This window comes from Falco punctatus (assembly GCF_963210335.1).
Source record: "Falco punctatus genome assembly, chromosome: 10".
NCBI classification, from domain to species: Eukaryota; Metazoa; Chordata; class Aves; order Falconiformes; family Falconidae; genus Falco; species Falco punctatus.
In genome coordinates this window covers 23,017,915-23,045,763 of record NC_137590.1, presented here as the reverse complement: position 1 = coordinate 23,045,763, position 27,849 = coordinate 23,017,915, and the positions used below count along the sequence as shown (strand labels likewise).

Genomic DNA, 27,849 nt, shown 5'->3' with positions numbered 1-27,849 from the left:
AGCAGAGCAGACACAAAGCTCTTTCAAGCAGTAAATTCATAAGCAAAGGTTTGTCTCCTATCTACATTTAGAGAACCATAAGTTTCCATGTGTCTTGTAAATGAGCAGAGTCAAATATAAACTTATTTTCGTAATGGGTACTACCTAACACCAATCACAGACCACCAGACGGGGCAGCAATACTCCAAGCACTCAAAGCACTTTACAGTGTTCACAGACCAAGCCCCTGTTTCACAGAGACCAGTATTCCCAAGTTACAGATGGGGAAAATGAAAGCCCAGGCATGTATTCTCCCAAAAGCAAACAATAAGCCTACAGGTGAGATGGAAAATTAACTGGGCCTCCAGTTTATGATCTTGTTCTTTTGCCACAAGCCCCTTCTTTCAATATTGACAGGATTAAAGTCAATTCCCTGGCTTTTCAAGTAGTTCAGTTTACAGGATTCTGCTTCCACAGATACACTCTTCAGAAAAATAACCATCTTGAAATTTAAAACAAACCGAGTTTTCAGTTGTGAAACTGCTGAATTGTTTCACCTCTCAGATCCAACTTCAATATTGGAACTTCATTATGGGCAAAAAAACTTCAATCCCAAGTAGCGGTTTAGATCTCTTAATTGTAACTCTCAAAAGTTCTCTCACTAGGCCAAAAATGTCACTTTACATAAACCTGCCTGACCCTGAGAAGCCAATGCTGTCACAGAGCAAACATCAAGTAACAGATTTGCTAAATACATTTCCCAAGAGTAAGTGAAAGCTTTAGATGTGGGACAACTGCAAAACACACTTCAGATACTAGGATTATGGGTAAGAGGTGGACAGAATCTCTTAATGTTAGGAAAGACATGAATGTCTGTGTGTAGACATTATGGTTTCATAGACTGTTTCAAGTGAAGTGCACATACACATCCTAGGGTAAAATTTACTCACCATTTTTTACACAACAGCTTTATTTCAGTGCACATTCAGTTTAATCTCACTAAACCAGCTCCCATCGGAAGGATAAAATCCAATGCATACTTGAATTAAACATTCTAGGACTTAAATATTTGCATTTGGATTTCTTCTGCATTTACTTTATTTCTTTAATAGGCCAAATCAAATCTAGATCTCAGCTTCCTAAATATGAGGTTGAATTTTAGATTCTGATTGATTATTCACAAGTACTTCTGAAAGAGATTTGACTTGAGTTCTATCTGATTAACCCCTGAGAACTCAGAGAAAAAGGATGATTCCACCTCAACCTGTTTTCATTCATTTGCCATGAAAATGTAGCTTTGAGTGGAACGTTCATAAATATATAGGCAGCTTCAAGGATGGTGGGCAGACTACTATGCTCTGCCTATTAAAAGGATGATAACTGTTAACACAATTTATTTATGTTTATTTTTAAGTCTTAATTAATGGGCTTACTAAACTAAGCCCAAACAAATGTGGGCTCTGTGCATACTGCACATGCCTTGATGCTCTGAATTTGTTTGTACAGCTGGGAAATTCTCAAATTAACTGTCTGTCAGGAAAAGTGAAATACTGCCAGGAGAGCATGGAGATGAAATCCAAGCCAATGGGAGAAAATTACAAAATGGCATCCTGTGACACAAATCACTGCTACAAAATAACACCTGCTATAAATAATAAGTCTGTAGTTTACAAACAGTAGATCATTAGCAGCAGCAGTGGTAGGTAGTTCCAACAACTCACTACCATAGAAACTTTTAGCTCTTAAAAAGACTGGTATCAGTCATCTCCTTGTGATTTTATAAAGTTACATGATTGGATTCATTTATGACTATAAAATCTCCAAAAAGTGGGAAAATTGACTTCTTTGAAAATATATCATGCAGTCACACGAGTCTAGTAATACCCCCCCTTAATAAAAATTTCCATTTTCATTTAAAACTCAAAGTTGTTTTTTTTGTCTGAAGCAAAGGATCAGATACAACATCTATGTTTTCAGAATCATCAGGTTTTGAAGCACGGTTTTGCTGCTTAACAGTGAAGAAGACTGTCTTCTGGGATTTGCAAAAGAACCTAACACCTAACATCCTTTGAAATGAACAACTGTTAAATACCTCATCTTTAGAAACCAAAATGCTTTTAAGTTATTACTGAATGATTAACAAATCAAACACCACAAGGTTAGGGAGCTAGACTCGCGGAGGACACATTCAGAGTATTTCCTATGATACCCAAAAGTGCCTGTTAGGGCATTAAGATCAGAAGGGCAAAGAGCACAGACTGTGTAAATGGCATCAGAAGATGCCGTACTCCAGTGCTCTCAATCACACATAACTCCCCTGAATAACAGATACCAAAGCGGAGGGTGATTCAGGTGCTATTTTTAGTTGCAGGGATTCAGTCCTTAAGAGTCGTCTTTACAGAGAAACAACAAGTAACGACCTGAATTTAAAAACATTTCTTTGAAGTTTGACCCTTATGAAAGGATAGGTTTGCCCACATCTACCTGCACAACCAGCAAGGCATTCAGCCCCAAGAAACAATAATGTACAGAACACAAGAGTGACCCTCCTGAGTCAGCTAAAGGTTCATCTAACACAGATGCAGGCTGGCCATAGTAAACACGTTACACCTCTCAATACTTTCTCAAGCTCGAACCAATTTCAGCCGTGGGGACTTCCTTGTCTAGATGGGGTTCCTGTATATGCAGCCTTCCAAGAGGTGTCTCTTCCATTACTTTGAGTATCTTCTTGAACCCAGGTAAACTTTAACATTTACTGGCAAGAAATTTCCAGCCAGTTCCTCAACAAGGCCTCCCTTGCATTTGTTTGGCACCTACTAGCTTCATTCAGAGTCCCACATTTTCTGTATATAAAAGACTGAACGCCTACCATGCCATTCCTGGTTTTGCAGGTTCCATCGTATGCCCCCATGTTCTCTTTCTGTACTGAAGAATACTAACCTACTCAGTCACACATAGAAAGCTACTCCATCGATCTCCTCAACTTATAAAAAGTTACTCCTTCATTGCCTTCACTCCTACGGAAAGAAGACTTTACTTTTGCATTGCACATATAATTTCCTTTCCAGTTTGTTAAAGCTGTATTCCCAAATCATACCACTAGTACTTTCCTAACTTTTGTAAATGTCCCCCATATCCAAAAGTGCCTCCACATGACACAAAAAAGAAGTTTTTATATCAATACCACCATCTTCCTTCCAGATCTGGAACATGTTATTTTGGGAGGCACGACTTTTTTGGTTTACGCCTTCCCAATTTATTCTACACTCAAAAAGGTTGATTCTGACCTAGGGGGTCCCTGAAAGCTGAAGTTCAGTGCTCCCTAGTGAGAAAGAGCACGATACAGTTTTGTTAAGAAACAAACTGCATAACTATGACTAGAAACATACTGCACAAGCCGTTCACCCACAAGCAAGGGGACTGCACCTCCGCCATTCTGTACAGTATTGCAATATGAACTTAAGGAATTATGGCAAACAACTGATGAGTCATTGCACGCAATATTAGTTTCTAATGTCTTCGTACATGTGTTGCCTGTAGCTGCTAGACTGGCCAGACAGCCCCAAAGAGCTGCACAAGTGAATTCATGATCAGCAGTACATATACATCAAGTAGAACACATTATATCATCATCTTCCAAGACAAAACCAAAACCAAAATATTTCATGGAGCTTTGGCATCTAGGAAGTCATTTACAAGCAAGGAAAAACTTCACTTATGAAGCAGACTAAACCTTCAAGCTTGGGGAGGGACTTCGCAAGATTACAGACAGACACAGCCCCCCATTATCTATAGCCTTATCCTGTCTCCCTCCCTCAGCTGCAACCTGGTGCTGCCTGCAAGCTGATCCTTCTGGCAGCCACTCCTATCAGTCTGCTTCTGTCTAAAAAAAAAAAAAAAAAAAAAAAAAAAAAAAAAAAAAATTGACGTTACATATATGGATAGAAAAGCATGTTATCTATTTTGATAGAGACCAAAGTCTACAGAAGTCAGCAGCTTCTTCCAGCTGCCAGTGAAGTCACCAGGGCACCTGGGTGAAAGACCGTAACGATTCCCTTTTCCTGTGCACAGAGAAATGGCCAAACGGCTTCAAAATTCCACATGTATTATTAACAGAGAGCACAATAATGATTCAGGGGAGGATTGTGGGATTCTTACTATGCTAAATTTCATACAGTATAATCATCTTCTAAGTTTCCTTGGCACTACAAGTCAGATTTTCCAATGTGTAGACTAGTACTATTGCCTAGGACTGCTACACAGGGAATTAAAATCTGAAAGGATGAATAGCTCCGTAATAGTCTACAATGACACAAATCTATTACTCCGCCATTTCTTTGAATTCTTACTATACTAAGCATGAAATAACATACATTGAGGAGATAGCAGCAGAGCAGAAATTTCCCCTGTAACTGCATTGCCCGTTATATCAGTTTGACCTTGTAAAGACCAAGAAACCTCAGTTAATTACAACACATGGGATTATAAAAGTCTAATTGGCTTTGAATGTAACTTAGGTTCAAAAAAAGGGATTCAGCTAACTGATGTCAGGCAGGCCATAGTCTCAGCTGAGGACGTTAATGAAAGAAAGGAGGCGTACCTCTTTTCAGTGGCAAAACACAGAAGTACCGAACATTGGCACTTTTCTGGGACATCTTTCCAAATGGCACCTCTCTTCAAATGAGCCACCATCTGACGAAAGTCTGATGATACCAAAAAAAACCCAAACACCCCAAAACAAAACAACCCAAAATCCAAACCCCCAAAAACAACCAAAACCCCCCAAAGCAATAGTTAGATACCTAACAAAAACATATTCTTTGAATTTCTGAATATTCCCTAGGACTTTGTAGTAGAATTTATGACTATTATTTTTCTTGAGATTTTTATATTAAATAGACATGGCTTTCTGAGTTGTTAGTCTGTAAAAGAATGCTTTACATTTCATAATTTAATTCATTTTCTAGTACACTAGCCGAGCAAGATATGAAAAGGGAATGTTTTAGAACTATGTCATCAAGTTTACCTTTTGCGTATTCACTGAAGCTTTTGGTCATTTTTGTCAAGAATGGTACCTTTTGCTTGCTTGTTTGGTAAGCGAAAAAAACAAGACAACAAGTAACTCCTCTTTTTGCCCAGCCAGTTCCTAGGCTTAGCCAAAAAGACTGCCAGAAGTCCTTTCTCAGCTTCGGAGCTACCATGATGCTAACAGGCCACCAGTTAGGTGAAGACAAGCTGGACCTTATCATAAAGAGGAAATCGGAAGTCATCCAGTACTGATGCTTATAATTTGAAATATAAAATATGAGTTCCAGCTGGCTTTTCCTCCTTTGTGAAAGAAGGCTTCCTTCCCTCTCTATTTTAGTTCTTATCTTTCTTCCCAGCTATCTCATCCTTTTTCTTTAGAAAGAAAAATCCAAAGCAAGCAAACAACAACACCCCCTACACCCCCCACAGAAAGTTCAAAAATAATAAAATAAATAACTAAATAAAACCTGCCTTAGTCCATTTTCTTCCGCAACACAATTACGAGCTTGGAACCAAGAAAAACAACTTTAACAGCTGCAGCTGACACAAGGCTGTCAGTCCTCAGAAGTGCTGACAAATGTTATGCCATGCCTCAATTTCTGCTACAGACAAGTAATGAAAACAAGTCAAGAATAGAAGATGCATTATGCTATTTCTGCTCTTGGGCTCTTTTTACTTGATGTGTATTTGCCTGTTTTAGCTTTCAAGGAAGATTTATCTGAATTCAACAAAAATAAAAGCAGTTTTACAGTAAATGCAGTAGTATGTCAGCCATTTAAATTCTCCCAGAAAGAAACTTGCTATACCTTTGAATTTCTCCCAATAAGATTGTCCTACGAAAATAATTTAAATAAAAGGGAAGTTGCAGGCAAGCAAGATCTTAACCTTATCTTCACAAAGTTCTTCAACATCTTCTGAAGGTTCACATTTTCCACATCATTCTTTCAATTCTTTACTGAGCCCCTTCCAGTACACCAACAGGACCTTTAAACTCACGGCACCAAAACTAACTACAGAATTTGATTATTGGTCTCGCTAGAACCGTTTATGGAAGAAATGGCACCTCCCACAGCTACTTAATATTCTCCTTGCAAATAAATACAAGGGTCACATTTTCTCCATTAGCTACCACATCACAATGCTAGAGCTTGTTCTGTCTTATCCCCCACATGTTACAAGTCATTTTTGAGTAAACACCTCTCATAGCTACCTTAATCATCACCCCTGAAGTATTTATTCGCCCAATTTTGTATTGTAATTTTTCTACACAGACCAATTACCTGCCTGCCCATTTGCAGAGCTTCCACAAAAGAAATCTGTTAATTGCACAAAAAATTTCAGTCCCAAAACAGTCAGACACCTCAGATACTGATAATGCATGCTAGAACATTTACGGACACTTACTTTGCCAGGCTTGTTTGCATCAAAGCTGTTTTCTTTAAATTTCTCCTGCAGGGTCTCAGCTAACCGACAAAGTAAGGCACCATTATCCAATTTCTCCATAAAGGTTTCTGCTGTTATTTCTCTACCTGAACAGCAAACAGAAAGTTAACATGGCAGAAAGCATGCAATAGTATAGACTGCACATGTGTAAAAAGAGAAAGAAATAGAAATCTTAACAATTTGAAATATGCTTTAACTGTAAAACTTGCATTATTTCAAATATTTAGCCAATAACCTCACTACTACTTTCCTGGTAGATATACAGAAAATTATACAGAAATAACATGCTTTCTTTGGGAAGGCACGTGATATTTGAAAAACAACTCTAGCATATCAGACTCCACATACCTCATTTTACTCATGAAATCCCAGTGCTTTTAACATCGTGTTTTTAAAACCAGAGTACAGGAGACAATTGCTTTACACCAGTGTTCATGGGTAGCTATAGATTAAGAGCTGCTAACGCTACTGCAGTTGATATTGTAAGGAAAGTACAAAACCATGTCAAGAAGGACTGTATTTTTTAAAAAAGACTTTAAGACTTCAGTTCGCAAAAAATTGACAAGATAATACTTGTGATGGCAACACTCCTTTAAAAGAGTTTTTTCAGAACTCGAGTACATTTTAAAAAAAGGAGAGAGAGAGACATTTCACGTTATATAACACATATTGTTATATATATATACATATATATAACACATATATAACACATCTATTGACAGATATTAACATTTTCACCCAAAGTACAAAGCCTAAATACTCCGATTTCAAAATATATCAATTATTATCATGCCAGATGACGCTGTCCTTCAGTTGCCACAGATTGTCCTCCCTGGTTACAGCAGACCAGATGACCTTCTGTTACACCATAATTACTCCTGGTGGAGGAGATGACAAGAGTCCCATGACAAGATGTGCATTCTGACAAGGCTAGACTGGCCAGATGAGAAGGGAATCATTTACCACCCTGGACGAAACGTCCAGGATCTTAACATCATTTCCCGGTAAAAACATTCCTGTTTCTTACCAAAGGTTTTCAATTTTCACATTTCTGCTGGAAAATTTGCCTTCTGTTTGGACACTTTTTTTCGACCAGCAGCTGTATTTTTTAGCCCTCTTAACTCCTACAAATATCAAGAGAGCATCAAGGCATAATTCTTGCTCTTCCTATTAAGACAGGGTTTGTTTCTTCTTGGTGATATTTACTTATGTCATTTGGGAACAGGAATAACACTATCAATTCATTTTTCACAGGCTATTGCACAGTGATCACCAGTAAAAATAGTCTACTCTGCTAAAAAAATAATAAAAAACCCTTAAACTGAAGTGAGCGTGGTTCCTCATCCCATCCAGATCCACTCCTGCTTCTCAAAACCAGCTTATTTGCAAGCAGGGCAATGGCTAGCAGTCTGCTCGCTGCCGGTTGGGGGGGGGGGGGGGGGGGGGGGGCTGTCAACAGATTTTTGACCAACAAGCAGCTCCCTGACTAAATGAGGGGGGTTTTTTTGTTTTTCTAGTTTGGGGAAATCTATTTTCCATAAGATATCTAGAAGCTGAAAACGTTACAGGCTCATAACATCATTTTGGTCAAGAAAACGTAGGAAAAGCAGGTTTACAAAAAACAAGTAAAGCTTTGCTACATCTTTTCATTCAGAAAAGAGGGGAAAACTAACATTCAATAGTAAAAAAAAAAAAAGGAAATAGATGATCAAAAATTGGTATTTTACTCCTGCAGTATATTGCTGGTACGTTGCAATCTGACAGCCAATATGACGTACAGCACTGAAGATAGTAGTATTATAAAATCATATAAATATGATCACAGAACTGTTAAAGGAAAGCTGATTTCTCTAGGTCCTTCCCTGAAAACTTCACATCCTTTGGGCAAAATACTATCAGTCTTTTCAGCTTGGTCAGTTAAAATCAAAGACATAAAGGCCTTTGCAGCAAATCATCTTCAGATACAACAGTAGACATATTTTTGGTTGAAGTTAAACTTGTTTTTTCTAACACATTTTACTTCAGAAATATATGTTTACTGTGAGGTTTTTTCCCCCTTTTTATTCCCCCTTTATCCCCTCTGTCACACAGCCCACTTTATAGCTCCTGTATCGCGAAATGACTTCTCCGGGCAGAAGAGCAGTAGCAGCTCTGCAGACATTCATTGGTAGCTTGTGCATAACTGACAACATTTTAGCAGGGCCCGCAGCTCAGCTGAAGCTAGACCAAAAATACAATAGCCCACAGACACAAAAATCTAACATCGCTGCACCTCAAAAGCCTTCATCACCATTCCAGGCTAAATATTTCTCCCATTTGACTCATCAGCGTTTTTGGCAAGAGGTATAAAGCTAGATTTGAAAACTGTCTATGTTATAGGAACTCTAATATAGAGTATTGCCATTCAAAACAGACTCATTTTCTTCTAAAAAAAAAAACAAACAACCAACCTTTATTTCAAATGTTTTGAACCTACTCAATATTTTTGTTTTTCACACAGTTAAAAAAAAAAATATCACATTCTACGTAACTTTTCTGTCCTACAATCTACAAGTTTATTATTTCACTGGTCAAGCATTAACGTACAACCCCTTTAGACGTATTTTCTCTTTACACAGACATGGGAAAATTCTTCTAGCTTCTTCTGCTATTTAACAATACTTTTATACTATTATAAATGCTGAATTGCATTAGCAGTTTGGTCACTGCACATTGTATGCTAAGCTGGAGTATTTTAGTTCTGTCCCCTTTTATGAAAGCTGAAAGAATGAGTTTTGCATTGAACATCTGTATCCAATGAAAAATATATTAGGTGTCAGCTTTCAATTCACTGTATTTTATGGCTCCAAAAGGTGGCATTTCTTTGCTAAAACAGACACTCTGACATATTTAACAGTTGAAATGTATTGATTCAAATCAGAGTAACGTTCATAGCCTGAGGAATAAAATGGCTCTATATATTTGTATGGAAAAAACATTAAACTCCATTAAAAATGTATAACTCCCCCTATAATTACAAGAAAGCAGTTGCAATGTTTTTACAGAATGGTAATAACATTAAGTATAATAAAAAAACAATACTGAAAGTATAAAAAAAAAAAACAAAAAAAAACACACAGCCAGGAATATGAAAGCTTTCTCAAACTCTGCAAGCATTGCTTACCCTCTCTTTTACCGCAATCACCAGATGCCCCTTAAAAAGACAAACCGTTACACCTGAACACCTACTACTTGGAAACAGTGGGCAGCTATCTGTAAGGCCACCCAGTCGTGGGGGTCCTAATGCAACCGGACTGGGAGGTCTGTGAAAGAGTAACTAAGAAGAGCCCACGCCAAAGGCATGTGTGCCCAAGAGGTCGAAAAATCAAACATTCCCTAAGGGCCATCTCAGACAACCAGAGCTTTCAGAAGAAGGTGGAGGGACTCAAAGACTAGAACAAAGTACCAAAACCTAGTTGGTTGGTGTAATACCTTAGTTTAATAGCTATAATGCAAGACACTGACTCCAGCCTCACAACTAGCTGATTGACTTTTTCAATCCTATGCTTCTGTGGTAACACAAAACTAGTAGTTTACAAATAGAAATGTTTCACTCAGGTGAATCTCTGAGATGCATTGGTAGGAAGAGCTTCTACGATACTGAAGATCAGTTGAACAGCTCCTCCTGACCCTCTCAATTCTGTGGCATTTGAACCCAACATAGCAGAAAACAATAAAAATAAAGAAAACAAAGGCAAATAATTTTATGCACATGCAAAACTGGTTCTCTTCTGACAAGGCTACTCTGTTTCGTACAATAGCTGACAGCAGGAGGAATAGTCTTGATAGCACTGCAGCATTACCTGAAATGGGACATATAAACAATCCCTAAGGCATGTTGATATTCAAGAAAATTGTAAAGTTACTCAACTAAATAAACTGCATCAGTGCCAGCAGAACTACTACAAGTATCAGTATTATGATATGTCTTGACATTCAGATATTCAAAACCTGCATTTCCCACTGCCTTGAGCTGAACCTGCTGATGTTGAAAATTAAGGTACTGCTACAGCATCCTCTTAAGATAAAAAAACCAAGCAAGATCACCGAGATGAAGTTGGTTTTGCTTTTAATAAGAATCAAAAGACAGTTTTCTTGCAGAAGACTTAGCATGCTTTATACTCCAAACTTTATGCCTCCTTCAACACACCTTTAAATTCCAAGCCTGGTCTACAGCTCAGTGCCTCTCCCAGCATCCTCACCTCTCTGTTCCTTTTCTCCATGCCGACTTCACTTTGCACGCAAGCAACCTTTATATGCCTCATACAACATCCAACATTTACATGTCCAATTCCTCAGCATTACCTATGAGGTCCTGAAGCCCAGAAAGGTCTCCAAGGAAGAGGCCTCAGTACTGAAACCTTGGAGGCCAGACATGTGCCCAGAGCACATCGTACAGGTCTGTTTCATGGTCCCATGTGCTAAATGAAGCTGGACAGATTAAGTGACAATATAACCCTCTGCAGCTGGTAAATGGACTCTGGGAATGGGAAAAACGATCAGAGCTCTACACAACAGCCAAAGGGGAAACAGAGACTATTCCTCTGTACCTGTCCCCAACTACAGACTGGTGATGAGGCTCACTGCTCCTGATGTCAGCCCTTTCACTTCTGCAGACACACAAGACAAAACAAGACAGTACCGGAGAGTACAGCAGGCAAGCAAACCCAGTTTGCTTTCAAATTACCATCTTGCCTCTGCTAGATTACTATGGCCCAACTGTGCTAATTCCCACATGAAGCTTGCTCAAGGTGGAACAGTAGTTTTCAGTATCCACAAGAGCATTCTAATCAATATTTACATCATGTACCAGATTTGGACTGTGTCAGCAGTGAAAGCATTGCCGAGTGCTTCACAAGCTCTAAACCTAATAAAAACAAGGCTGAGAGATAATCATGATTTTCAAGATGGTTGGGTAGACACATCTCCATAACTTTGTCACTGCAAGAATCTCTCTACTGAGCCACCAGCTCTCAGCAAAGGGAAAGGAAATTAAGAGACACAACATCCACAGCTCCAGTCTTCTTCCCCAACCTGCAAACCCCAAGCCCTGCAACACTGGCATGTCCTGCTTTGAGAACACTGTAATGTACAATATTGCATGAGTTAATCCCATCTGACACATTGATTTCAACTGCAATGTCCTTTTTCCAGCCCCCAGAGTACAGACAGCTAAAATCTATTCAGTGATGGAGCTTTAATGACAAACGATCCTCTCAGAAGCTCTGAGTTTCTCTGACATGGTTCCAAAAATAATTAGCAAAATGTGTACAAAAGTACTAACAATTACTAAATAAATCCACAACAGTGTCCATGCTAAATGAAAATAAAACGTCCAAAGTCTCAGGGTTAAGAATTCTTACAGTGTTATTTTTGAGCTGCGCCATGTATCTCAGTCTTCCAGTTTATCACTCAGGCTGGATCAAATTCCAGCTATGCATAATTTCCATCTAATAGCAAAACCTTGCATTTGTATCTTTAAGTGCAATATCCTTCTAGCATTTTCCAGTTTGCAATTTCGAATCCACACCAGGCTTTGCTGCTGCAAAACTGTCACCATTTTAGCTTCCAGAAACACTATGTAGAACATATTTGCCTCTCCACAAAAATTTCCAAAAATACCACCAGCTGATCAAACTACCTCAGAGGTTCAGCCCTATTCCTGCCGAAAGTACTTTTTAATCTACATTTATTTGAAAAGATTATGTGTCCTTGTTGAGTCACAGTACCAATGACTGAACCAAATAGAGATGAAACGTGAATCAACATGGCAAAGACTAATTGAAATGTCTATTAATTTTCTTTATGAACTGAGAAATCCTACTGCATTAAAACTGGCATAAAGACACATTGAGGCCACACAAGTTACAGTGCAGAGCAAACTAGGGTGTGGATACACAGAATATTATCTGCATATCCATGCATGTGAAAAATCTACTGACCATTAACACAAATTACATTATTTCTCCCACGGAGGAAATAAAACCAGAACAAACCAAAATCTTCTTTATCCTTTTATATGCTTGAAAGCAACAGAGTATAAACAAGTTTTTACCACTAGGCAATGGCATGCTATAAATTTGTACCTATTTTATCGTACAGCAACGTGCTCATGCATCCTTCCCCTCATTAAAGTTAACCTAAATTATACAGTAATTAAACCAAATTTAAACTCTGAGTTAATATATTTATATGAATATTAATTGCTTTAATTCAGTTACACTTAATTTATTTTGAATATGAATTTTAACCTAATTGAATTATTAATTTGAATAACAATGTCTATACAGGAATTCAAAGCATTTTAACAAATCGCTATAATTTCAGTTCTTCAGGACAAACTCTGAGAAAAGAAGGGCTTGGTGGGAGAAGGTGCAGGAGAACGCATTAAGCAAATGAACTCTGTATGCTGCTTAATTAAGAGAAGGTTGTGCCCATTTAGTTCTGCAGTGCCGAATTTCGTTTCCATATGAAAAATCAGATTTTTAATTATAGTTGGCACTTCGGAACCTCCTGCTGGTTGCTACTTTCTTGCTAAAAAAAGTGACCCCATTCCTAAACATGTCACTGTGAGAACTCTGTTATGAACTGCAAACAAGCTTCTATTTGTTTTAGCATGGTTCACTAAAACTTCATTGTCTAAATCGTTTAAACAATACATTAAAACCTTAATGGAATGTGGTTTTTCTAATTCTAAAACCAGCCTTTTGCATTGCTGTCTTGTGGTAATTGGAACGAAAGTCAGGATTTCTAGATTTTGTTCTGGCATTGCCTAGACAATTTCATCCTCAAAACTCATTAATTTAAATGGAAGTACCACACAAAGACGTAATTTAAAACAAGCCCACTCCTGAAGTTCTGATTTCTTAACTATTCCAGCTCTAAGAAGGGTAGCTCCTACCTGCAAAATATCACGTTCTTGCATTCTACTAACACTGTATTTACTGACTACACCTCTCACAACATAGTGATACTTCCCTTCCTCTTAAAAAGAGGAAATACAGCCATGTGAAACATACAATGAAAGGCGCTAGACATACTCTATTATAGTATATCACTGAGGCGGTTCAGCTACGGCATTTGCCAAGACAAGACACTGCCGATGTCTCACCAGAACAGACTTCCAAGGAAAAAAAAAAACACCACACTATAAAAACCAGCAAAAAAAACAAACAAACAAAAAAACCCCATGAAACCAAAAACCCCCAAAACCATACACAATAAGTTAGAAAATGCTCATCCAACCTCTCCTCCAAAGTAACGTCAAAGAAAGCTTCATGTAAACACCATCTCCTCTGAAATATTTTCTCCTCTTTGTTCAAATGAGAGGAACTGCTGGCACATTTCCCTTAGGATAGGGTATTGTGCAAGTCATCACACAAAAGCCATTTTCCCCTGAACATTCTCAACAAACAACAAGCTATTTCCTGGCTCATAGCTGTTAAATTCCACCTTCTTGAATGAGTCGTATATCCCAAAGAGCTGTCTCTCTCCTTCCTGCCAGGGACATATTCTCATTTGATTCTCTTCATGTGTACCTTATTTTTTTCTTGGCTTTTGCATCCTCTTTCATCATTTGGCTTCACATACTACAATATACAGCTGCAACCAGTAAATACCCAGGTCCCAGCTGCAGCCACTAGGTCAGACCCCTCTACACACAAGCTTCCACAAGTCTTAGCATGCATTGCCTTGGGCTGCAATTATCAATCACTGGACTGCTTGGTCAGCAAAGAACTATTTAATGGCTCTTTCTGTTCAAGACAATCAGTACACCCATACTCTTCAGGAGGCCTACCAAAAAAAATGGAAGATGGTGATGGCAGTAGTTAGCACCCTTCAGCTTAATGATATTAATACAGAAAACACGTGCAAAAGAACATTTGAAAGGAAATTAGAGGAAAAATAAAGATGAAATTAATAATACAGTTCTGTTATGCTACTCACAGAAACACCGTGGAGGCAAATAACAAGCTAAAAAAAAATAATAATAAAGCTGATGAGTTAACAGTTGTACTATGTGGAGGTAGCTACCTCATCCGAACTACATTTATTTTTGAAATGCAACAGTGTGAAGGACTGACTTCCCAGTTAACAGGATGTAGAGTTCTCTTACTGCCCAGTATCCACATTCCACCTTATTGTATCTTACCCAGTAGGTTTGTGAGCCACAGGGCCAAATCCTCTTTCATTGGCAACAAGTTGGCCTCATGTCGACTTGCAAGCCACTGACTGTATTGATGCATATCTGAGAGGCCAGGGCCACGTGCCTTCGGGCTCAGAGCAGTGCACATTGCTTATCCACTTGCTGTACCTGTTTTCTTATATTAAAGAAAAAAAAAAGAAGGAAAAAAAAAAGTACTTTATTATACCAACTAAAGTTTTGTGGGTTCTGTTTTTAGAATTGTACGCTGTAACAGTAGCTATAATTCTAAGAAATTAGATATCAGACAGACAGATGTGGATCTAACACATAAATACAACACCAATGACTGAAGTTTTGTTTTGTTAATCTATCACATGGCAAGTGATTAAACCACACAGATAAACATCAACTTCATTTGTACTCACCAAGCTACACACGTTGCCAACACATAACTAAATATTCTGCAAGGAATGATTAAAGTCAAATCAAAATAAACATTTTACACAAAGCTAACAACTCACTATGGTGCCTGATCCAATATCCATTCAAAATAAATGGAAAGCCGCAGTGACTTTTTGGATCAGGCCCAACAAAAACATGGGAACAACTGAGTTACACTACTACAGCAAAGTTATTAACAATTAACAAATGCTGTAACCAAAAGGAATCAGTCTGTTCCACAGCTTCAGAAGAATTGAAAAACAAACCCCACACCAAAGATAGTTAGTGAACAGCATAATTCCGTCAGAAAGCAGCACAACAGCAAGTGCTGGCCACCCATGCCTCTCACTTCCACTTTTTACACATGTGCTCCTCTGCTTCACTGACAACTTACTGAAACTTCACTTCCAGGTAAGACATTACGTCATGCGATAAATATTAGTTAGGTGTTGCGAGGCTTGCAGCAGCCAGAGACATTAGACCCACTGGACCTGTACCTCTGCTCCTGAAGGACTAATTCCCTCACCTGCGGCAGAAGCGTGTTAAGGGAACAAGGTTATTTTTCTCTCTAAAAAGAAACTCAGACCTGGACCCTGATGCTCAGAGCAGTGACCTAAGATAGTGCCTTGCCTGGTAGGCTGTAGCCTGCTGAAAGCCCAGTCCCACCAGCTAGCAGTCACAAGGTGTTAAACAGGTGGCACTAGACAGACATTAATGGGGGTGGGAGGTCCACAAGGACTAGTCCTTTGCCTACTGTCATCTGGCTGATCCGTGCCCACTGTGATTGCACAACTCAGCTGGCTTCAGCTTATGATACTCTGCAAATAGCTTCTGTCTGCCCTTTGCATACCTTTGGAGTCAGGTAAGAGGTATCTGCAACTCCAAAAACAACAACAAAAAGAACATTTATTATACTATTTCATTGGGGCCTGGAATAACAATACTGAAAATAATTATTTTGCCAAAAGAAGGAAAACGTTTACTGAATGTAAAAAGCAAACGCCTTTCCATAAAACTGTGTTGTAACCGACATTTCCAAATACATGAAATGCTATGTGGCATATTTTAATGCTTACATTAAAATACTTCAGCATTTTTCAACCATACCCTGCTTAACTAAACTACTTGTTCACAACAACCTCTACTTAAGCTCTTGTTGAGGGTACCTCACCCCAAACCTTGAAGCCTGGCTTGCCCTTGAGATAGATGCAACTTTCACTATGAAGATATTCCTTACTGAAATTAGACAATTTGCTCAGTTGGGTAGGGGGTGAAATAAACATTACAAAGTCTTTATTCCCCTGTCTAAATACACATTTTGAATTATCAGTAGATTTTAAGTTTTTTCTAACAAAAATACCATATACATCAAAGTTCCTTTGAAAGCAGAGTTTAAGGCAGACTGAGGTATGTAATTTAAGCAAAGCTCCACTCTGAAAACTGACTGTGTAAAAATGTCCACTTGGATTTATGGTTTCCTGGTTAAATGCAAATCATACCTGCTCATTTGGGGTGGGGTGCAAGGGAGTGGAGGGATAAGATTCAGCCTGTTAGCTCTGCAGAAAATGAATCCTGAACATCACTCTCAGATTCCTTCAGACTAGATGATACTAACAGCTAACAAACTACAATGACAGTATATTTAAAGTTGCTCTTTGTCACTCAGGACTACACAATTTAGTGCTTCAAATCACTGCTTCATTTTGGATGGACACAGAGGCAAGATGAGTAACTGGCACCACCTTGTCTTCAAAGGTTATATGGGAAAAATCAAGTGTAAATACTTCTGCCATATACTTTCTTTCCAGAAAAAAAAAAAAAAAAAAAAAAGTCTTAAAATAATTTCTTTTTACTGACTTCTGGAGTCTACAAACTCCATTGATACAGTGAGAACCAGAACTGAAACTAGTTTATTCTCTTGAATCACCTCTGAAATGTTATCAGTAAAAAGTAATTAAAAATTTTTCTCATTCTTGAATGTTCACTTCATATACAATACACAAATACAGCCAAATAAAAATACCTCCTTTTTGGCACAATTTCTTCAGTTTATTAACACCTGCGTGTCTAAATGTTTAGGAAACAAACTCCTGCAATTTGTCTTTTTTGACATACAGATAGGAAAATACACCTGAAAAAAAGAAGCATAATTGTACTAAAGGAACCAGTAAGACACTGCACCTCTTCACTGGAAATAATTTCCCAGTTCCTATATACTTTAAGGAGAAGGCTAAACTCGGTGACTCCTGGAGGTCCCTTCCAACCTAAATTATTCTATAATATTATATTTCAAGGATGCACACAGCAATATTCATCACGGAACCTGAGGCAGGGTCTGCCCTGCTAGGAGTATAACACATGACACACATGCCGAGTTGGACTGTCTTAAGAAGAAAACTACAGAGACAAGATCCTTTTCTTTCACCTCATGAAAGGTCCACCTACCTTATCACTTGCAAGATCATGCATAAGTACCCTGTGAAATCTGGAGCTAATTAATAACCAACATCATGATAATATACCTGACAGCCAGCCAGATACAATACAGGCTGTTGCCACTGGTGGGGCTGAAGTAATTCTAAGGTCTGAAAGCTGCAATTCTCTAAGACTAGAAAAAAAGAGAGGGAAGGATTCTGGAGCAGCTACATGGAAGCAGTTTGGGTTTTGCCATCAGCCTGTAAAACAAGCACTGCAGTCTGTTTATGCTTCAGGCTGACCTCTGCAGAGATGCAGAACACGGAATTTGAGATGTTACTTCAGTTTGTCTCTAAAATACAGGGCAGTCTTCAAATATATCTCATGCTGACCTACCTCTGATTTCATAAAACCCAGCAACCAGGCTGTGTAAAGGTCTCAAGGAACTTTTGAGACTCCCTGAAGGAAGAAAAGCAGGAGAACAAAAAGCTCTGATTTCAGAGGAGTCTCGGGTGCTTGAGTTTCATAGTCACTGTGGTAGTAAGAAGAGAGAAGATCCAGAGACAAGAAGGGTATTCTGAGTTTAAGGTAGTTTTAATGGGACATGGGTTCTCAGGACAGGAAACTAGGAGAAATGACAAAAGGCAGATGACAAAATCCTCTAGAAGCTGAAAATGATTCAGGCATCTCTGTACTGGGACTAGTTCTGCTTGACATAGTGGCCCTGAATTCACAATAATGTTAATACATGAAAGCAGGCATGCAAAGCAAGGAACACTAATGAAGAGTATCCACTGAGAAGAACCCTGAAGAATCACAGATGAATCACAAACCGACCTTACCTCCGTGTAAGTTTTCCTTAATTCCATTTCTGAAAGAAATGAATTTTCCCCTTCCAGCTACTTGTCTGAAAGCCTACCATATCCTTCAATAAAATACCTTCTTGTTAGAATCAAAACAACAAAACTCCTACTTTGGATTTTTAAAGTAAATAAAAATCAGCCTTCAAGGAGCAAAGTGCAATTTGTCCCTTGTAACTCTTGTCACATATTCTGTGTGGTCACAAGTGATATTGTGGGTCAGTTATCAAACTGCAAGCATCAGAATCTATCAAACCCTTAATTATTCTTTATGCAAACACTGATTACTACTGAACTTAGAACTAAGTTTAACTTAAGCCTCCACAATACTTAAGTGCTGAAGTCTTTAAGGTCTATTAAAATGTTCATCTGCTTCATCAACTGTAATAGCCCATGCATTAACTATTAAAGCTTCATCACATGCTAGCTAGGATCTGTGAAGCCACTCAACTGAGTGAGTCAGGTGAAGGTGACAGCAGGGTGTCCTGAGCTCCTTCAAGACCCCTTTGAAGACTCTATCTGCAGCCAAGGCCAGGCTCTTGATTCTTCACTCGGGTACCACCACCTCACCTCCTTAAAACATCTTAACATACTTGTTTGCTTGTGAACTGGCGAAAAGTTGATGGGCAATTTAACAGTGAGCAGTCTGGTCAAAGAAATGGACCAACTTGCCACAGAGGTAGACAGTAGCACGCAAGGATAGATCACCAAAGCTGAGGCAAGCTTCTTGGGCTCCAACAACTACTTCATCTTTTGTTTTGGCAGACATAAGGTATGAACAAAGTAGCCAAAAAATATTGGTTTTCCTAATCTCACTACTTTCTAACAACAACATCAAATAGTCATATATACAGCTCTCTAAAACTAGCCAACACAAACACATCAAATATTTTACAGAATGTTACACTTCTTTATGAACTGTTGAGGCTGATGTGATATGCAGAAGCATTTTTCAAAACTCACCTCTTAACTGCTTTGTTCCTCACAAAGCAACTTCTTCCCCTTACTATTCTGAAAGCAGACAAGGAAAGGTCTTCAACTACTCTTCATTCTGTTTTGTTACAGGTTATATTTATGCAGCATAGCCTTTTTTTCCACCTCTGTCAATAAGAGGAGGACATCTCAAATTGTTAGACTTACTGTCTAGCTAAAGAATTCAGTGTGGGATAGTTTACAGTACACCCAGTGACATGCAACAGATTCAACACACTGAAAGATTATACTTCGCTCCAGTTGCTTCTTCCACACAGTGAAGTTTTTATTTTGCTTTACAGTAGTACATTTAGTTTTCTGTGTATTGCAGCTCACTGTATTTTGCCAGCAGTGTAACTTACACTATCTGCTGATTGTTGTCAGTGATCATCAAGTCAAAGCAATGAGAATCAAATGAGTAATCTTCTGTAATTCCACTGGCTTTTGTTGGGGTTAACCGGTAGAACAAAAGGATTCAAGAATGATACACTCTACTCAAAACACACAGGAGGCAAAGACTGTTTAATTCAAAAAGTAAAATTGGCTGCACAGTTAGGCACTCACTGTTGCAGATCCCTGGATTCACTTACATTTCCTATTCCAACCACTTTCCTTACCTGCAAAATTGTGGTAATAATAGTACTCTTCAACTGTACAATTGGGGGGGGGGGGGGGGGGGGGGGGGGATTATTCTGCATAGTGAAAATGTATATATATGTGTGCATGTATGCATAGATATACATACAGAGAAAACACATGTTGTCCATGCTGTGGGTTAATCATACAAAACAGTAAGTTTTTACTCCAAATTACCCGTCCATCTGCATCATACACACATAATGGCTTACACTAAGTAGCTGCTGGCTACATGGTGTGCTCTCTGTATTGAGTGAGTTTCATTGTTGCCTCAGCTTGGTTCCTAATTGCAACATGTGCGTTAGTCCCCAAACAAAAGGAAGCTTGAATCACTCCTTTTGACTTCCTAGTAGACACAAATCTTCCAGGTGAGGGATGAAGAAGTCTTGCAGAACCACTTGATCTTTACCACTTGGTTTAAGCATTAGCATAGAAATTAAGTATCCAGCAAAACAAGCATTTTTCTTTGTATCTCTATTCAGTTAGAAAAGAATAAAAAGATTTTACAAGTTACACCGGGGGGGGGGGGGGGGGGGGGGGGGGGGGGGGCGGGCAGGAATAAGTCATAAAGCAAATGCAGAACTCTGTATAGAGATCGATCCAATCATCTCTGATGCAAAGGCCCTACATGATGTGCCCTTTGCACCATACCAGCGTGACTGAGACACTGCCACAGATGTTGTTTTGGCCCACCCAGGCACTACCACCTAGCAGGCAAGCCAATTGACTGGCTCTGTTTAGTTGACAGCTAAACCAGACTTATCCAGGACCAAAGATTTGCACATACGCCAATTCAGTGGCCTAGTAACTCGACAAAGCTGGAACAACTGGAGCAGAAGATGGCATGACTCTACTTGGACACTGGGTTCAAAGAACCTATTTCATAAAGTCTTCATAGAATTATATTTGCAGGCTTTAAGTTTGTGAAATAAGGTCTGTTGTAGTATGACTGAGGAAGCGCAGTAGCTATCAGTTGTAGAAGAAACAAAACATCATGCGCGCAACTGTGCAATAGCTTTACAGTCAGTGGCTGAGAAAGCAGACAGCAACCTAGACAAGAGCAGCAACAGTTTTTCTCTGAAGGAACTGGAACTTGAGCACTAGACTGCACATTGGCTTTGACAGAGGGGTATCGGCTATAACTGCAGACAATCTCCTGCTGTCTTAGAGAGAAGGTAATGCTATTGGAAAGCTGCCATCCTGGAAAGAGAGGAGACAGGCGATCAAAAGCCAGAACAGAGCTCATGAGTATCTGGCAAGGGTTTCTGCTGGATCTCCCTGCTAGTTCTAATCACCTCAAACAGATGGAAAAGAACAGAACTTTTGAAACTTTACTAGTGCTTAAGTGGACTGTGTGAAGCATGCACTTACTGTAACTGCAAGCTGGGTACAAAAGAGGCTTAAATAAAAAGATTCCATGTTCATAAACAGATGAAGTTGCAGCACACATTTGTGCAAGCAGAAACGAGGCTGCCCACGATTTGGGACCCACAGTTGCAGTCACCGCTTTCACATAAACAAGTGCCTATTTTACACATGCAGCACATACAAGCATAAAGGCATTCACACTTGAGAACTGTTTCAGTTTTTCTGTCTCAATGTTGGCATATTTTTCACATTTGGAGAGTAGATCATCAGTCCACAGACTAAAGGCTGCTTTTGCTTTTCCACCCTCTCACCCATGTACATACATATGTGTATACACACACATATATGCAGAAAGGGCAGGGGGAAAGATACATGAATGCCTTCCTTTGAGAGCCACAGAGGTAACTAACAGCTTCTGTAACTGATATTTTTAATGTTAGGAAACTGTTCCCTATGGTGAGATCTGCTAGACAGTGGAATAATTTCCCTAAGTGAAAAGTTACAAGCTCCCCCACTTGAAATCCTTGAAATGGACTAAAAGAAGCAGTAGGGAAAAGCACAGAGACTTGTCACTCACTGATAGATGTTTCTCAGTCAATCTTTACCACCTGCAATTTCCTGTTTACTACAGAATAGTAATCACTCTCACTTTGTCCTTTTACAAACGTAAAAGCAAGCAGAGTCAGTTTTAAAGTGATTCTGCTACTACATCGCATAGCTCCTCTTCAAGAGCTGCTGCAGAGCTTTCCCTTCTGTAAGACACAAGTCACTGTCTACATCATCCTAAATACATATATGTGTAACCTTACTTTTCTCACTACCATAAACAAGCAGATAAAACATAAGCTCACAAATGCAGCAAGCATATTTTGTAAGGAAATGCAATTTTTCTAGTTATTTTATTATCCTTATAAACTATACCACAACCAATTTAGCCCAAGGTTTCTGGAGCTTTCCCAGATTAACTTGGAGCATACTGTACATGTTAGGAGCAGGGGGAGGGGCACTGGAGGGGAACCACCATCTGAAACTCATTAATCAATTAGAATTTTTAAGGGCTTACATCAAAATGTGATCTACACTGATAAAGTAAACTTTAATCACAAGAAGCCTTTGTCCTTTACATTATGAATATATGTGTTACAAATGTGTGCAGTACTTTGAGCCGAGGATGAGGAACCTGGCACAACAGCTTACCAATATTTTGGACCTGTAAGGCCTTTGGTCTGAGGCCAGACCAAAATGAAGTTAACCGCACTTAAAAATCTGAGCTAATCATTGGAAGCCTAAACGTTTTCAGGACTATGCCTAGTAGAAACAATTTTGTTGCCTTGATAATGTCTCCTCTACCAAAAGGAAAGCAAAAAGTCCTTCTCACATAGACCAAAACAAAACTTAAAGAATGTTCAATATCTACTTGCCCATAAAATTACAACTTCTGGAAACTGAGCCCGATTCCTAACATGGTCCAAAAACTCTCAAGTTGACTTCTCTTTGCCTGGCTCTTACAATTACGTTTTTCTGCTCATCAAAGCAAAATAGCCATTAAAAATTAATACAAAAGAAGTTTCAAGCACCACCAACTAGGAAGATGTGATATGTCTGTTTAAAAGTGTACTTCCTTTTCAAGGAGTATAAACATGACTCTTGCTGCAAGCACACCATGCAGACAGTATTACAAGCTGTGTCCCAATTATCAGCTTTGGTTTTAATTATGAAGTTCTCTTTCTAAATCCCATCCTACAATTAGTATGAAGCCTAACTAAGAAGTGTAAAGGGGAGCTGAAGTTGTACTTAGCATAGTGAGCGTGCAAATTTAAATAAGACTGTAAGTAAAATACATGAAGTAACCAAATAAGTTAGTAGCTTAAAATAAGTAAGACCTAGAACTTAAGGACAGTACTGACTCTTCCTCACCTCACCACCTCCATCTAGGTTTGGCTGTGGTTCCAACACGGGTACCACGCTATAATGCTGATCAGATGGCCTATGGTGCCATATGATACGAATTTGTGACTGTCAGCTAATTTCCTATTAAATCACAATCCACATCACAAAACCATCATAAAACCACTACACTTGGAACAGCTTCTACTCCACCGTGAAGAAACTGTTCATAATTTAATGTAGATGGAAAGCAAAGAATATTTTTTCTGTTCCTTTTTAATTTCAAAGTAATGTCAGAAGCGTGCTGGAAGTGCGCTGGGGAGACTGCAATGCATCCTTCCCAGCACCCCAAAAGCAAGCCAGCGGGCTCGGCTAGCACACACCAAAGCAGTGGGATGCTGATGGCAACCCTAGGTAAGGCAACCACCAGCCTTCGTTTCTTACACATTAAGCACCAGCGAAAAACACAGCCCTCTTAAAGTCAGTCTCTGCCCTCTCGAGGTTTGAATGCAGAAGCTGAGGAGGAAAGCCAGAAGCAGGAAGGCCGGCTGTCGGCATGAGAAGGGTCTCATCCCGCCTGACCTTCGGGGCAGCGGAGGGGGCCTGCCGGGCGCAGCCACCCGCACTGCAGCCGGGCTTGGCCGCCTCCCACCCGACACTTGCCGCAACCCCGGGGCTCGCGTTTCCCGTCCTCCCGCACCCCCTCCCCGCGCCACCAGCAACCCGGGGCTATCCGAAGCCTCCCCAAAGACCCACCATGGAGCGCGGAGGGGCGCGCACGGCGGGAGACAGCCAGCCGAGACGCGAAGACACCACTCGCCGCCCGCGCGTTTCGCCCGGCAGCCGCCCCCCCGCGCTCACCCGCTGGGGAGCCCGGCTCCGCGCCGGGATGCGTTTGTCCTCCTCGGGGCCCCTCCGCAATAAGGTTGAGCTAATGGCTTTGCCATGAGTGCTGGAAGCGCTGCTTCCAGCTCTGCCCCTCGGGGGCAGGACCAAGCAAACCCGCCGCAGCCCCTGACCCTCCGCGGGATGCCCGGGGCGGCCCGCCAGCAGCCCCCGGGCCAGCCGCAGCCAGCCCCGGCTGAGCCGCTCCGGGGTCCCCGCGACGCCCACGGCCGCTCTCATTCCACCCCCGCAACGCGTTCAAACGCCGGACAGCCAAAGAGCGCGAAAAACAGTAACAATAACAAAAAAAAACCAATCACCAAAACAAAACCAACAACAAACTAAAACCCCAAACCTACAGCAAAACCACAGACCCCCCAAACAGAAGGAAGCCCCCAGCGCGCAGGCAGCGCGGGGCCCGGCGCCGAGCCCTGCCACTTCCCCAGCGGACCCCCGCGGCCAGCCCGGGACGCGGCGGGTGACAAAGAAACGACAGCACCTACTCCACAACCGCCAGGCGAAGCTCACCTTGCCGCCTGGCTCCCCGGGCCCTTGCTCCTTAAACTCGAAGGCAGCCGGCGAGGTGCACGAAACGCCCTCGATTTAAAGGAACCTGGGCTGCGGGCTCAGCTGTGGGGCCGGCCGGGCGAGCCCCCGCCGCCGGGGCAGACACGGTGCTCGCTGCCGGGGCGGGCGGGCTGGCGGGCAGGCAGGGCTCCCCCCGCCGCCCCCGGGGCTGCACTCGCTGCCCCCCGCCTCCAGCCGCCGCCGTGCCCCCGAGCTGAGCAGCGCAGACCGGCAACAGCCGCGCTGCCGCTCTTCATACTTCTGTCCGCTCCGCGCTCTCGTTGGGAAACCTTTTTTTTTTTTTTTTTTTTTTTTTTTTTTTTTCCCTCCCTTCCCCCTTTTTGTTTTTTGTTGGTTTTTTTTTTTTTTTTTTTCCCTCTCCGAAACCGATTTCCTATACTCCAGCAGTCCACACAGACTGAACGGAAGTTACAAACTTACTTTTTTTCAGACGGACGGCAAACGCAGTTCACACTGATTTTACCCTTGAAATGCTGAGATATTCTATTACAGCCCTTGGCAGCGAGTTGGTGCTTGGGTCCGTTTCTCTTTTATTATTATTATTACTCTCTTTCCAAGACTATTTATTGGGGAAAAAGAATGAAGGGTGGAAGGAGAAAGGAAAATTTCACATCCAAAATAAAACTCTCCTTTTCTTTAATTTTACTGGTTGTGTCTGGAATTTTTTAACACTTAGTAGCACCTCTTTTAATTGTCACTCCTCCACCCCCAGCTAAAGGAACATCTTGGGGAACTGTTTCATTGTACATTTCACCAAAACAATTACATGCTACCTGGTATTCTCTTTTGAACAAAAAATGTATGCCGTTCATACATCAATCATTCTTAAATTACACTTTAAGCACAGTGATGGGTAAAGGTTTTGCTTGTTCTTGTATGCCTGCACTTTGATTGCCAAGCTAACTGTTAGCACACCTTTATTTCAGTCATTTCATTCTCACCTTATATCACTTTCGTGACATTTCAACGTTTTGTTAAATGTCAGGGATAACCTTCTCCAACTGCTGTTTATTCATTCATTCCCTGCCCAGAGAAGCCCCTTTCGTGAATTCAATAGCGGGAAACAGATGTTCAGACTTCTGCGTCTCTTAATGCATGGATGTAGATTGTCTTGTTGAGTTTCCTCATGGTATCATGTTATCACTTTCCATAGGAGTGCTCCAGTCAAACAGCACATTTATTTTTCTTTCACAGTGGTATACCCACTTATTTTATTGATATATATAAATTAAAATAATTAAATTGTTCTAGGAAAAGCACATTACATATAATTATACTCAAAGAATTGTTTTAACCTGATTGCTGAAAAGCGCATCAAGCTGACCCTTAATTTTTAGTTACATTCATTTCTTTGTACTCTGATCTGCTGGGAAAACATGATTTGCACAATTAATGCCGGGCTATTTTTCAATAATTGCACTGTAAGCAAATTCCTTTTCTCTGAGCAGCAGATGTTCATTGCTAGCCAATCAGAATACACACATCTTTCGTTATTTATTATATTCCTATACTCGTATGATGCTGTTCTGATGGACTATTAACTGCTGTGATGAGTGCTACTTAAATGAGAGCATTCATCAGTGTGCTGATGTATTTAGCTATGGTGAGCTCTAGCCAGGTACTATGTGCGTAACAGCCCAGAATTAAATGAAATCCTAGTTTTGTTTTGTTTAGATAAATCTGGATGTCCCTGGCCATGACTGTTTTCTTTGGCTCATCCAATTTCTTGGTCAGGGAAAGAAGTGGGGGGTGGGGGTGGTGCGCAGAGGTAAGAAAAATGTCCTCAGACATCCTAAAAATGCACTGGGGTGGAACAGGTGTTGAGCTGATGAGCAGATTCCTGTATGCACTTAATTATCTTACAGAGGTTTTATCTGACCTTCAGAAAGATTTTTTCTAAATAATTAGCAACAATTTAAATCCAATGTATGTGTCACCTCAATATAAAAACCAGCTTGAGATGAGACCAATTCTGTTAAGGTGTCCTCTATACTTAAAAATCCTGTCACTTTATAGAGAAGTTGGAAAATGCTCCCCTCCCCTAAGCAGCAGTTGTGTCGCCAGTAAAAGCTTCTCAAGGTTCATGTGTACTCTGAAGTTACAAGATTTCTATCAAGTTTAGGAGCAATTCTACGCAGGGAGTTAAGCCAAGGCTTTTCCAGACGTCATGCAATAAATCTTGTGTGTGAATTTGCATATGTACCAGTGGGAAGGGCTGAAAAAGCGGTTGTAAGATTTTGAAGCCAAAATTGGTTATGCGCTTCCTGATATGGTCAGTTTGTACCAAAGAATAATCTAAAATCAGGTGATAGTAAAATCGCATACATTCATAGATACACAACCTATGGATCTTCTCCTACCTCTTTTTATTTCAGTTATTAGTTTCTTACCATCGTTTCATAAAGAATGTATCTGAACGAGCAATGTGCAACACCCAGTACAGCAGTTAAGCAAAATAAAAAAACCCTGAAGGTCAGATCAAGTCTTATACAAGCAAGACTGAGAGGAACACAATGCCAAATATCATCTGAAATGTATAGAAGTATGGAAGTTCCAGCAGCGACACCGCAGCTACGAATGCAAGGACTACAACTTCTCTGTTTCGCACTTAAGCATTAGAATTTAGCTTTCAATTGGCACAATAACTTTGAAGCCACAGTACACTTCTATTTTCTACATAAGGCTATTTCAATAATATACTCACTAACCTTTGAGGAAGAACTCAGAGTTTCCTTCTGAAATGCTGTTATTTTCTTCACCGCTTCTCTACATGAACAATCTTAGCTCCCCACACTTTCAACTTACAGTATCTACAGGTTCCAACAATATTTTTGACACAGTCTACTTCCAAACAGACAACACAATGATCAGGCATACGAATAAATGATCATTTGAAGACAGACATAGGAAAGAGAGGGGAGAGAGGGAGCAGGAGAACGTGCATTGACTGAGGAAGGTAAAGCTCATCTGGTAGTCATATGCACATGAAGGAAGTCTGAGCAAAATTACCACCATGACTAAGACAAAATGGTTCTACACATTGTCATTTAGATAATTTTAACAGTAGAAAGGGAATATTAACTCTCAAAAGAGATAGAAAATGTGGATAATTGGCTGAGTTGCAGCAAATTCTATCTAAAGATGTCATAAACTTTCTATGAT

The 27,849-nt window shown here is 40.1% G+C and overlaps 1 protein-coding gene across 7 annotated transcripts in view; it reads right to left on the bottom strand.

Annotated features, from left to right (window-relative positions):
- GAS2 (growth arrest specific 2) overlaps nt 1-27,843 on the bottom strand; it is a 105,906-nt gene extending 78,063 nt beyond the window's left edge. Inside the window, exons 1-3 of one of the 7 annotated variants that reach the window (XM_080405378.1) lie at nt 24,076-27,843; nt 14,642-14,810; nt 6,412-6,536 (exon numbers count right to left, since the gene is read on the bottom strand). In XM_080405378.1, the coding sequence (XP_080261504.1) occupies nt 6,412-6,536; nt 14,642-14,783 (267 nt within the window). In that variant the 5' untranslated portion in view covers nt 14,784-14,810; nt 24,076-27,843. Of the gene's footprint in view, nt 1-6,411; nt 6,537-14,027; nt 14,455-14,641; nt 14,811-19,314; nt 19,988-24,075 lie in introns of those variants that run through there. The other 6 variants (XM_080405379.1, XM_080405377.1, XM_080405381.1 and 3 more) reach the window with 6 other exon arrangements.
- Nucleotides 27,844-27,849: the final 6 nt, after the last annotated feature.